Consider the following 12227-nt stretch of genomic DNA (forward strand, 5'->3'; position numbering starts at 1 on the left):
CGCAACTTTTCTAATACAATTTGATATCATAATTCACATACCACTAACGTTCCCACTGCTTACTCGTAAACTTTCCACTTTTTTTCGGAGTAAAATTAACGCCTAAACAACTTTAAAAAACCCTTTCTAACTTCAACAAAAAATATACTTGAACGATCTAATGAACTTCTAACTCTTTTAAATGAAAAATGTGAATGTTTTTGAACAGAATACTTAGGCTCAACCTGCATAAGGTTTTCTTTTTTAATACTCCCTCCGTTCCAATTTATGTGAACCTGTTTGACCGGACAGAGTTTAAAAAAAATAAAGACTTTTGGAATATGGTTCTAAACAAGTCAAAAAGGGATCAAGAGTATTTGTGTAGTTATAAAAGCTTTTTATTAAGGGTAAAATTGTAAGTTTAAACTAAATTGTTACCAAATTTAGAAAGTGGTCATTCTTTATTGCACGGACCAAAAAGGAAATAAGTTCACATAAACTAGAACCGAAGGAGTTGCATAATTAGTTACGAAATGTAGAAGGCTTACAGTTAAAGAGTAGCAGGCATGGATTCTCCATGTATTGATTGTATTCCCAATCCTTGAAGACCCAACTACCTACCTCAGTTCTTTTCAGTACATAACTCAGCACACTCGGAAAACAAACAAGAAACAAAAAGCAAGGCCTGTCACAAGATAGATCATACATTCCTCCTTCAGTCTTTAGAACCTCCAAAGACGACAGCAAAAAGGTGCAAAACCAAACTCCCGCCCATCTTTCAACTTGGGGAACACACAGGCAAAAATTATGCAAGTACCTGACTGACCTAAGACAGATCAATTTTGACAAGTTGTAACAAAAGTGCCTTAGTTTCCTTTCGTAAATGATATTGGGAAGAATAAGCAGCTTATTCCCCATCTTCAACAAACAACGAAACATTTATCTGGTCACTGCAATAGTAATCTTGTCCACCTCATAGTTGAAATCCGTTCCCAAAATAGAGGCGAAAGAGCAATATAAAACAGATTTCAACTTATTCAACTCATCCCAATTTTACTTAAAATCCCGCAAACAAGCTACAGTATTATTGTTCTTGACAAAAATGAGCTGTGTTCCTTCAATAATATAACCTGATTCTCCACCCACATCCAAGAACACTGACAGGAGAATCATCTGCAGAACCAGTCAAGCATGACGCTCCATCTAAACCACCATGTTGAGCATCGACCTCAGCTTTCAACTGGAAAAATCAAAAACCAAAAGCAGAAATCAATGTATATGGAAACACATAATTAAACAGGAACAAACTCGTCAAAATGTCAAAAAGTAATAGCTCTGGGACATTGCAACCTCACACTTACTTTGGTCACAAGACACTAAAGAAGAGTTTGTAAACTTCGGTTGGGAATTGCTAACCTGTTGGTTTATGGATACCCTATTTAAGGGGGTTTGTTCCTTCACCAATCTGAAAGCCAGCTTCATGCAGACAGTCATGAGTCAGCCTCGCCTTACCAGGAGTGACTCCGTTGTTTCCTCACGTCTTCTTAGCCATTTGAGCATCTCGAGATCAAATCAGTTAGTCACATATGATCATTCTGATATGTAGATTCTTTGATAACTACTCAGCTCAATAAAACCACTGATCCACAATTACATCCCAAATGTTCTATTATACAAAGTGCCAGAATTGGGCATATGGAACTTTGGGTCCTCATATCCAGTAAAGAACTTGTTAAGGCCCACATTTTCGGTTCGGAGGAGTTCCGCTACACCCGAATTATTTCCACTCTGAACCCCATTCCAGCCATCCCAGTGACCATTTGACATGACAGAGTTCATGGTCTGGGGATGACTCAGCTGTGAAAAAGGAGGTTGATTGTTGGACAGAGCTTGCTCCAGAACCCTGGAAGAAATTCCATCAAATGATGATTGATTGCTGGGCATAGTTTTCTCCATAACCCTGGGAGAAATTCCATCAAATGGGAATTGATTGCTGGCCAGAGTTTGCTCCACAACCCTGGAAGAAATTCCATATGCATCACTGTATGGAGAAAAATTGTCCCCCATATCAGCAAACCTCTTGTTCTGTTGCGGAGTTAGAGATCTTTGCATCAGTAATTGAAGCCTTCTCTCATTTTCTAAAGTGCTTAACTGTGGAGAAAAACCTGAAGACATGTCCAAGCTTGAGAGATCAAAGCCACTAGGAATCCTCCCTTTACCAACTGCCAGAATTGCAGGATCCATAAACTCAATGTCCCCATTACTCACATTTCCAACTGGCGGAGCCTGATATTGATTGTGCAACGAGGATGTATCAAGCAAGTGACTCCCTGCAAAATGTAATGATTTGACATAAACCATCAAAATATACATATATTATGTAAACAAAGTAGAAAAAACAAAAGGCCTTTGTAATAACAGACCATGGAGAGAGTCAAAATTATGTTCCATTCTCTCATAATGAGAAGTAAATCCCCGGGGTGGTGCTCTGTTTGGTGCTGAAAACCCTGGAGGCGCTGACATCTGAGGTCTGGACACTGTTATAAAATTCACCAGAAAAAAATTAAACCAGAGGCACTCAGACTTTTCTTTTTCTTTTTTCTTCCTTTTTCTTCAACAACTACACTTTGACTGAAACTTGAAACACTATAAGACGCAGTTACGGGAGAAGGAACCACAAAGACGAGCCAGGAACTGACCTGATAGCTTGTTAGAAGAGAGATGAGAAAAGCTGTTGCCATAACCAACTGATTCCTCATTATTCGCGACAGAGAAACCATTACGAGTACCAATATTTTCAAGTTGATAACTTCTGCTATTAGAAAAATCATGACCATGAGCAAAATGACTAAAATTTTGTTCAATGTAACTTAGAGACGGTTGACAATCAGCTGATGGGCTGGCAGGTTCTTCTTCTCTTGCAAAAGAGAACCTCGATTGGTTACTCGTTAATTTTCTTGAGCTTGACACTCTAAGAGACCCTTGTTGGTTATCAGTTTCTCCCAACAACTTAGCAAGGTTCTGAGGGGAAGTTAATGACGCATTCCAAGGATCAAAATCCAGAGACAAAATATTAGATATTATACTGCTCTCTCCATTATCAACCTTAGTACTATAGATCTCGCTAGGAGCTTCACCTTCAAACTTTTCCACATGCATCCTCTTACCCTCGTTAGGCAACGGATAATAACTTCCATTGATAGTTCGCAAATCAGCCACACAATTTGATAGATTGCCCAGGTATCCATTAGTCGATGATTCAATAGTAGACGCCTGAGATACTGAATAAGTTCTCCTGTATAACTGCATATTGGCCTTCTTGACAGGTCCCCCACCATTAGTCAGCTGAGGAGAATAACCACTAGGCTGCGCTGGAGAGCGTAAAGAGAGGGAAAGATTTGGCGAATAGACTTTCTCGATAATTACTTCCGGATCCCTATGTCTCTGTTCATTAAAGGATAGCAAATCATCCTCCATTTCAGGAGTAGCAACTTGTATAACTTTAGTATGCGCATCAAATCTCAAATCAGATTTTTCTTTTGAGATACAAATCTCATCTGCAGAAACCACAGATTCCCCAGTCATTTCAGATGGCAAGGGCTCCCTACATTGCTCAATGTAGCTGCGCTGTGATTTTTTATGTCTATCAATGCTCAACGACGACATATCAGAGCATATATTCTGGATCTTAATATCTGTGGTATCATTGGAATCTTTTGCAAAACCAGGTCCATTAGACATTACAGAAATATCAAAGGCTTTTGTGGTACTGTTTGGCATTATATGTTTATGTTTGTCCTTTAATGACGGAACATTATGTAACTGAGTGTTTATAGATGACGAAGCAGGAGGTACCAGAAGAGAGAGGTTCTCAGAAGTATAGGTTTGAGGATCTGCTCCTGCGTACTGCTTAACAGGTTCTAAAGTCTCTATGTTCCCTTTCTCTTCAGTAGTTCCATTTTCTAAAGTATGAACTGCTTCTTTTCCTGCATGAGCAGGCAGTAAAGAAACCTGACTTGTGCTTCCAACAGCTGTAGAAAACGCTGCTGGATTACATGTCTCCGGCTTCTTATTAAGAGGTCCATTATAACATGGTACACTGGCAGGTGGCCGCTGATTATTTGATGCACGTGTTCCCCTAGTAAACAAGATAAATATTAACAAATAGCACCACATACAAATGATAATAAAAGTAGATCTGCTTAGTGCATACCATAAAGCTCCAGCAGGAAGAGCAGCGGATCTACCAGAGCTACTATTTGGTGGTGAGCCTCTAACATTGGGTACTGAATTCTGCATGGTAGATGACACTAAAAAATTTCACACTTGTGACTGAAACATTGGCATAATGCTGAAAAATTTTCTAGCAGTGGTAAATTTGTTCAAACTTCAAATATAAGCATATATGAACGCAAATCACAATCATCCAATATAACCACAAAAAGAAAGAAATGTCTGGATTTTAACTTTTAAGACCACAAAAGAGCACAATGTCCAGCCTTCTCAGCCAATTGACTCCTCCCCTCTTCAACCCCACAACAGAAAACTATCTTTTTCCCTTCCTAAAACCGAGGAAGGGAAGAGAAGCATAAGAAGAGAATAAGAAGGTAAGCAAATGGAACGAGAAAATCTTACAGTAGCAGCATTTTTACTAATAGGTTTCCCTGAAGCAGCAGAGCTGTGACTGCAGTACTCCTCTGCTGGGGATGGTAACATACTCCCTGATCGCTGTTGCGTACTATTAATGGCCCCAGCAATTTGTTGAACTCTACTCCTTCAAAATAACTATGCACGTTAATTAGCTATCCAGTAAACATTTGCATGAATAGGACAGAGACGCAGGAAAATAAGTTCAGTCTTCTGATAATGGCATAGCTATAAGTAATTTATTAAAGACCAACTGAAATACAAATGTTTCGAATAGTTTATTGTGCAGACTTAAGCTGGACGTCTCCTCCGAAAAGCCAGGAAATGAACCTACTAATTGATGTTCTATTAAAAAATGCTATATACTACTTGGCAGCTATTCCATCACTCATAAACTGCAGTTAGATGAGCCAAAAGCATAATCAGCTGAATAATCCCAATACCTTGTGTAAGCAGATATGACTTCGTCTTTAGTAAAGCTATCCTCTTGTGACCCAATCTCGTGCAAGTATAAACAATCAGGATTGATACAGGGCTGAACCAAGAGACAACTAATCTTCGATTACATTATGATATTCATCGATAGAAGGATCAAATGCAAATTTCTAGTCAGTGATTTATTCCAAATTATAATTCAAACTCATACCACATTTCTCAACCAAGCGTGACAGTATTTTGTGGTTCCAAAGCAAGCTCTGCAAACAAGGAATTTAAATTGTTTAATGCAAAAATCAGAATTAACGGTAGCTGCATATATAAACCAATCATTGCACTTACCTTAGAGGCCTACCATCTAAAACAAACCCATGTACAGACTGAATACACAGAATTGCTTCCTCCTCCTTTGAATAGGTAATATATCTGTACAGAACATTTCAACACTAGTTAACTTTTTTTTTTTTTTTTTGGTGTTGGTGCTGTGATTGAAAGACTACATATGAATTGAGGATCTCAAACAGCAAACACAAAATATGATGAGAACACAACAAAGGGATCAGGGGGCTTCATGATTGTAGAAAGAGCAGGGGATGAATGAAGTGTCACTGGATCAAAAATTCAACAATGGAACTAGTGAGATTTTGGTTGGATGTTCCGTGGACACACTACTCTTAAATACATGTTCCTGCAGCTTCCAGTATTTTCAACAATAAGAATTTTCGGAGGCAGAAGAGCTATAAGGAATCAACACATGCAATGTGTCATGTCAAATTTGTCTTAGCACAAATAGGAGCTAACCAAGGCAGCAAAATTCATTTTTTATAACGTTTATCGATGGGATGAAGCATACAAGGTGTTTGCCAAAGTAGAGAAACTTTATTAGAAAAAGTGATTCTTTACCAGGAGCATATAGAAAACATTGAAGACTGAGAAACAAGGAAGAGGCTCAAACAACAGGTTGTCATCCAACCAAATGACTGTTCACAATGATCCTTTTTCCTCCAAAGCACCAGGGAAAGGAAAAAATAAAACACAGGGTATAGAGGCTTGGTAAATCATTGGAGGCCTTGACCTTGTACCATTTTTTCACATCTTATTTTTGCAGCAATATGAAGGAACTTGCACTGACAGATGTCAAAAGATATAAAGACCTAGATAATATTTGATAACTCGGACAACTGTGTGAGACATAAGAAATTTTGAGACATATTACAATTGTCAATTTTCAAGCAGCCAGGTAACTCATATCAGGAACGAAACTTACACACTACAAGTATTATTTGCAAATTGTTGAATAGCACCAGCAGCTGTACGAGACATAGACACCTTCAGAACCTTCCCATACTTCGAAAAATACTCTTTCTGCTGTAGAAGCTGCTTTTGAGAAACACAAAAAAAAAGTGAGGAAAAACAGGGAGATTCAATGGGAGATAATTAAGTGCATTTTTTTCTTTTCTATTCTTGAGAGGTGCTGATGATTTCACAACAAACGGTACATACATCTTCATCAGCTAGACTGAGAGGCAACCCCATAACATAAACAAGATTTCTTTGAACGACTCGCACATTGCTGAGTTGCTTCCTAGAATCTGCTGTTTTACTTTTTCCCTTGCGAGACGACAATCTTTTTTCAGTGCTCATCTCAGCCACTACCCTGTGGTCAACACCAAAGATTATCAATAATGCAGAAAATGTAGATTTGTATGCTCTATGATAGAGATTGTCTTAAGATGCAAAATAGTTCATGTCATTACTTATCACATTTAGCTGCCATGCCAACAATCTTTTCCTTGTTATAAGGAGTGCGACATGCTGGACACCGCCCATCTGTATTATCCTTCTCAGCCATATCCATAATGTGATGCCAGCACCAGACACATATCTGTCAGAAATATGTATCAAATGTTAAAACCTACATCTACTAATAAATTCGCCATTGGAGTAAAGGTCACATGTGAAAGAAAATACAGCTCTGCCTCAATCCCAAGTTGGGGTCGGCCATATGAATCCTCACTAATTATGTCGCCTATTAATCTCATTTCAAATTAACATAATACAACAAATCTCTATCCTCACAAAGTAGGGATAAGGACTGCGTACACACTATCCTCCCCAGACCCCACAGTGTAGGATAATATTGGGTATGTTGTTATACAACAAATCTCAAACCAATTTAGTAACAGAAGAAAAATAAATAAAAAGATCAAGAAGTTTTCTATATTTCATACTGGCATATAAATCTTTGACATGACTAAAAGACTCATAGAAAGCATAGAGCATAAATTAGACGTACTAACATGACAAACGTATTCCCAATTAACTAGTATTGCCTATAAAGATCTTTTACTTCCATTGTGCACTATTTTTTGCTAGGTCTCCATGGATACATGAGATTGTAGGTCTTTCGAGACAACTTCCTTCCATGTGATTTTAGGTCTACTCCGTCCCTTTTTTAACACTGCCACTCACCATGGTTTCACTCTCGGTCCAGTGCATCTGGAGGTCGGCACAGTATCCACATCTCTCGCAATACTCATTTTGTGCATAAGTTACATTTTAGTGTCTCACCATTCACTCCCGTATATTCCCTCCGTTTCAAACAAAAATGAAACTTTTACTATTTGGGAAGTCAAACAAGGTTTTGTTTGACCATATTTTTTGCAAATAGTTTTCAAATATTTTGAATTATTAACTAATGTGAATATTTTGAATTGTTAACTAATGTGACTTGTAGTACTTTTTATGTAGATTTTAAGTATGTAAAATTTATTTCAAAAAATTAAATAGTCTATGTCCGAATTCAGAACTAAAATTAGTCAATTTGACTCTTGTAACCCGAATCGAGGGTCTATCGGAAACAGCCCCTTGCGTACTCCCCAAACCTCACTTGTGGGAATCCGAGTCGAGGGTCTATCGGACTAGTCAAGATGAAAGTAGCAAAAATGAGGATGCTTAGGTGGATGAGTGGGGCATACTAGGAGAGATAAAATTAGGAATGAAGATATATAGTACAAGGTGGGAGTGGCCTTCGTAGTGGACAAGATGCAGGAAGCGAGACTGAGATGGCTCAGAGATGTGAAGAGGAGGAGCACAAATGCTCCAATGACGAGGTGCGAGAGATTGACAGTGCTAGACCTAAGGAGAGGTAGAGGTAGACCGAGAAAAAATTGGGGAGAGATGATTAGAAAGGACATGGAACATCTTCAGCTCACCGAGGACATGACCCTAGTGGGGGAGTAAGGTAGAAGGTTAGTAGATAATCGAACGATTTCTCTCTTTTCAGTGGGGGAGCATAATTCTAGTTTAGGACACCTTATCTGTCTTCTTCTTATTATTATTATTATAATGGAACAATTTCTCTCTTTTCAATGGGGGAGCATAATTTTAGTTTAGGGCTATTAACAACTTATTCTTCAATTTTATGACTACTATTTTTTTAGTTCGGTTATCTTTACTATTTTTGCTGTCAACACTTTTTTTCTTCTGTATTTTCATCTTAGCTTTTTCACTCTTATATTTTCAAACCTATTTTTTAAAACGCTTTTCTTGAGTCGATGGCATATTGGAAACAACTTTTGTACCATACACAAGGTAGAGGTAAGGTGTGTGCCTATACTCCCCAACCCTCATTTGTTGGATAACACTGGGTTTGTTGTATGTTGTTGTATCCATAATAATAATAGCATTTCAAATAAATTGGGAAATAATTTGGGAAATGAATAGTTAATGATAAGGATAAAACAGAAAAAAAAAACTATCTTTCTCTTGCTTTGCTAAAATGGACAAGTAAAAGTAAAAAATGAATTGTTAGTGTAGTGAACAAGTAATGTGAACGAAGGGAATATTAGATTTTAAATGTGTCAACTGGAAAATATGAATCAGGAAACTCGAAAACTAAAAAAGGGAAGAAAGAGAAGAACTAAAACTTCAATACAATCTCAAAGAGGTGGTCTTGATAAATCTTATACTCCCTCCCTTTCAATTTAGATGTTGTAATCTGACTTGGCACAAAGCTTAAGAAAAATATGAAGACTATTGAAATATGTGGTCATAAAATCTTAAGGGGCAAAAGCTTTATGGGGCCATGCCATTTTTGTGTCTATAAAAACTTCTCACTAAGGGTAAAGGGGGTGAAATAAAAAGTGTAAAGTCAAATAATTTCTAAATATAGCAATGTGTCATTCTTCTCTGAACGGACTAATAAGGAAAGTGTGTCATTTAAATTGAAACATAGAGAGTAACAAACATCAAAATCTAAATCAAAAAAATATAGAAGAGTGTTCTTTAAATGAACAAATCCTTATCCTTATCCAGATGATAATGAAATCAAAGAAGAGATTTTACTTGGGAATAAATTCAGTTTGCAAGTTGGCATTTGTCTATGAAATTGAGAATAAAAAATTTGAACTTGAAGAACCTATGATTTAAAGGCGTATCTGAAATAAAATTTTAAAATCTTCAACTTCCACTCTCAAGTCTTCAAACTTTGACAACCTTCCTTCAAACAACTACAGCTATCCAAACACAATTTGATCAATTTCAAAGCATGTTTCTTTAGCAAAATCTTTTTCCCTGTCCAAATAGGCCCTTAAGCAATTCATGAATTCAGCCACCCAAATTCTCCACCCAGGTATTCGGAGATAACAAATTTGGAGTTGCAAATAAAGCAAATTAATGGACATGTATAAGGGTACATCATGACAGGCAGCTTAGGTATACATATTCCATTGCTGGCACAGTTTACAATAATGCAACCACAGTATACATACTAGTTAAGGTTTGAGGTTCAAGAATTTTAAGTTTAAGAGCAAGTTCAACGGAAACAACATGGTTTTGAACTGCTCATGCAGACCTTCCAGATATCAAAAACCTAACCCCTCAGATGCTTTAACCCCAAACTATATTCAGCTGAGCAATTATCGTCTTATTGATGACCCACTTCTGAAGAATACATTCAAAAAGGATAGATTCTAGCGTAAGAACTTTCTAAACAAATAGAAGGGGAAACAGCATCTACAAACCTCATATCCGCACTTGCAAGGCTTCAACTGCTGATCTGTCAAGTCCATCTCCTCAGCACAGAGAGGACATGCCTTATCTCCCTGGTCGCTCATTGTTGCCTTAAAACTTGAATAGAATACAAATGCCATAATTAACTCCAATCAGAAATATATTTCAACCACACAATCAATTCACCCGAAAATATACTTCTGTTAACAAGATGCTTATAACTAATTCCCAAGCCACAAAATCATTCATTCACCAAACAGTGTCTATAGTGACTTGCAACTTCCGACTAATGATTTCAACCCCACATTATGAGAAACTCAAGTAAAAAGCCTCCTACATTAATTACAGTTTGACAGAATTCACACCAAAAAAAAAAACTACAATCATCAACCGGAAAAAAATAACAAAAAACTACAATAAAAAAATAACAAACAACTACATAGAGATCTTATATGTGTTCGTCCTAAATTGTTTGCCACTATCACTATTTGGAGTGTCAAGCATTTTTTTCGTACAATGCCCATTTTCAAACGTTTCTAGGTTTTCTCAGTAAAAAAAAAAATTATGCTAAATTTAAAAAAATATGCACATTTACTTTCAAAATAAAAATTAAGAAATCCATGTCAAATTCACACCGAAATCCAAAGTCAAAACTCATCAACTCAAAAGCTCAATCCATTTGTTCCATTAATCAAACACATCGATCCAATACAACAATATACACTCTGATAACACAGCGAGCTAGTAAAAAAGAATAAGATTTATCTAAAATCTCCCAAAAATATCAAATAAAATAAAACAAAAAGAACTTTATCTATCAGACTCAAATCAAAAACTCCTAAATCAAAATTTTATAAATAAAGTCATCCAATCAGTTCAAAACTCAATACATAACAAGCAAACAGTGCTAAATCTTAACAAAAATCAGAAAAAGAAGAGGCGATTAATAAAATTAAAGACCTAAGAAGTTAGAGTTTAAGGATTGGACTCACAAGTGATGAGTGGATCGAAGAAGAGGAAATCGTAGAGAGGATGAGACTCGAAGAAGGTAGAGAGAGAAAGACAGAGAGAACCAACCACACAGAGGCTTATGAAGAGAGAGAAAGTGCGAGAGGTCGGCTTTTGTGTGATTGGATGTTTTCTTATGCTGCTGATTGCGGGTTCCGGTTCGGTTCGCGTATCGAATTAAATTACGGGTTTCGGGTCGGATACCGAATGAACACCAGTTCGGATTGTGATATCCGAATTCGTCATGCTCCTCCCTCCCACGTCGACCGTCGTTGCTTGCATTTGTTCGTGGAAATTTTTTGAAAGTGAAGAAAGAGTTCTCCTAAAGGCGCTTATCTAAAACTTTTTCGTTAAATTTTGCAAAAAAAAAAAAAAAAAATGTCAAAAATGATTTTTTTAATCTGGTAATTTAATTGCATTTTTCAGAATAAATTTCTCACAACTCTTCAAGCTAGGACGAGTAAGATTTTACATGTTTACTTCATTGAACGAGATCTCGCACTAATATGACGTACTATAAAATATAATAATACATATTACATAAATTCAGCAAAACCTAAAAGAATCACAAGTAAATTTAAGATTCAAAAATTGGAAAAATGCTTATGTGAGTACCATGGATTAAGTCCCACAAAGACTTGTGCAAAGAAATGTGTCGTAGTTTTTACTATTTAAATTATTTTGATCAAGCATTTTCGTTTTCAAAAACTCCATTCCAGTAATACGAGAAAAACTTGAATGACATACTATAGTCTTGAATTTTAAAAAATATCATGCAGAAAAAAAAATGAATGATGTTTTTACTGATAATAGCTTTTTAAGTCAATAATTATGTAAGAGCCCGTTTGGATTAGCTGATTTGAAGTAGCTGATAAGCATTAGCTGCTGAAAAGCACTTGTAAGTGCTGAAACTGTTTTAATAAATAAGCAGTTACATATTTGGATATAAGTGCTGAAATTGATAATAAGTTGCTGCAATATTTGATAAAAAAAAGTGCTGATAAGCTCTTTTTATGTTAAAATGTATTAAATAACCTTAGAACTGTTTACACTTATAAGGGCGCAATTTCTTCAAAATTTTAGATTTCAGATCGATTCAAATACAAAATATTTTATTTGTCATTTTATTTTAAATACAACTGTGC

General features: G+C 36.4%; 1 protein-coding gene across 4 annotated transcripts; it reads right to left on the minus strand.

The window, feature by feature from the left end:
• Positions 1 to 479: 479 nt before the first annotated feature.
• On the minus strand, positions 480 to 11199 carry LOC107767333 (uncharacterized). Of its 4 annotated transcripts, none has more exons than XM_016586312.2 (14): positions 11067 to 11199; positions 10086 to 10191; positions 6819 to 6946; positions 6565 to 6718; positions 6329 to 6438; positions 5404 to 5487; positions 5273 to 5321; positions 5070 to 5161; positions 4615 to 4747; positions 4193 to 4272; positions 2679 to 4117; positions 2403 to 2516; positions 1396 to 2309; positions 480 to 1219 (listed from the first exon to the last, which is right to left on the minus strand). In XM_016586312.2, the coding sequence occupies exons 2-13, from the start codon at positions 10176 to 10178 to the stop codon at positions 1630 to 1632; spliced, it is 3156 nt and encodes a 1051-aa protein (XP_016441798.2). In that variant the 5' UTR covers positions 10179 to 10191; positions 11067 to 11199; the 3' UTR covers positions 480 to 1219; positions 1396 to 1629. The 4 variants fall into 4 exon arrangements, with proteins under 4 accessions (XP_016441798.2, XP_016441791.2, XP_016441803.2 ...); XM_016586305.2 differs by having other exon boundaries at positions 4615 to 4753; XM_016586317.2 differs by having other exon boundaries at positions 4615 to 4753; positions 5070 to 5177; positions 11067 to 11186.
• Positions 11200 to 12227: the final 1028 nt, after the last annotated feature.

The sequence above is a fragment of the Nicotiana tabacum genome, chromosome 3, assembly GCF_000715075.1.
Source record: "Nicotiana tabacum cultivar K326 chromosome 3, ASM71507v2, whole genome shotgun sequence".
Taxonomy (NCBI): Eukaryota; Viridiplantae; Streptophyta; class Magnoliopsida; order Solanales; family Solanaceae; genus Nicotiana; species Nicotiana tabacum.

Bases quoted from the DNA above. Each gene is read 5' to 3' on its own strand.
- LOC107767333 (XM_016586305.2), bottom strand. From the start codon at position 10,178: ATGAGCGACCAGGGAGATAAGGCATGTCCTCTCTGTGCTGAGGAGATG. The intron at 5,162-5,272 runs GTATGAGTTTGA...CTCTTGGTTCAG, and splicing joins ACGCTTGGTTGAGAAATGTG to CCCTGTATCAATCCTGATTG. The intron at 4,273-4,614 runs GTAAGATTTTCT...TCTACCATGCAG, and splicing joins TTAGTAAAAATGCTGCTACT to AATTCAGTACCCAATGTTAG.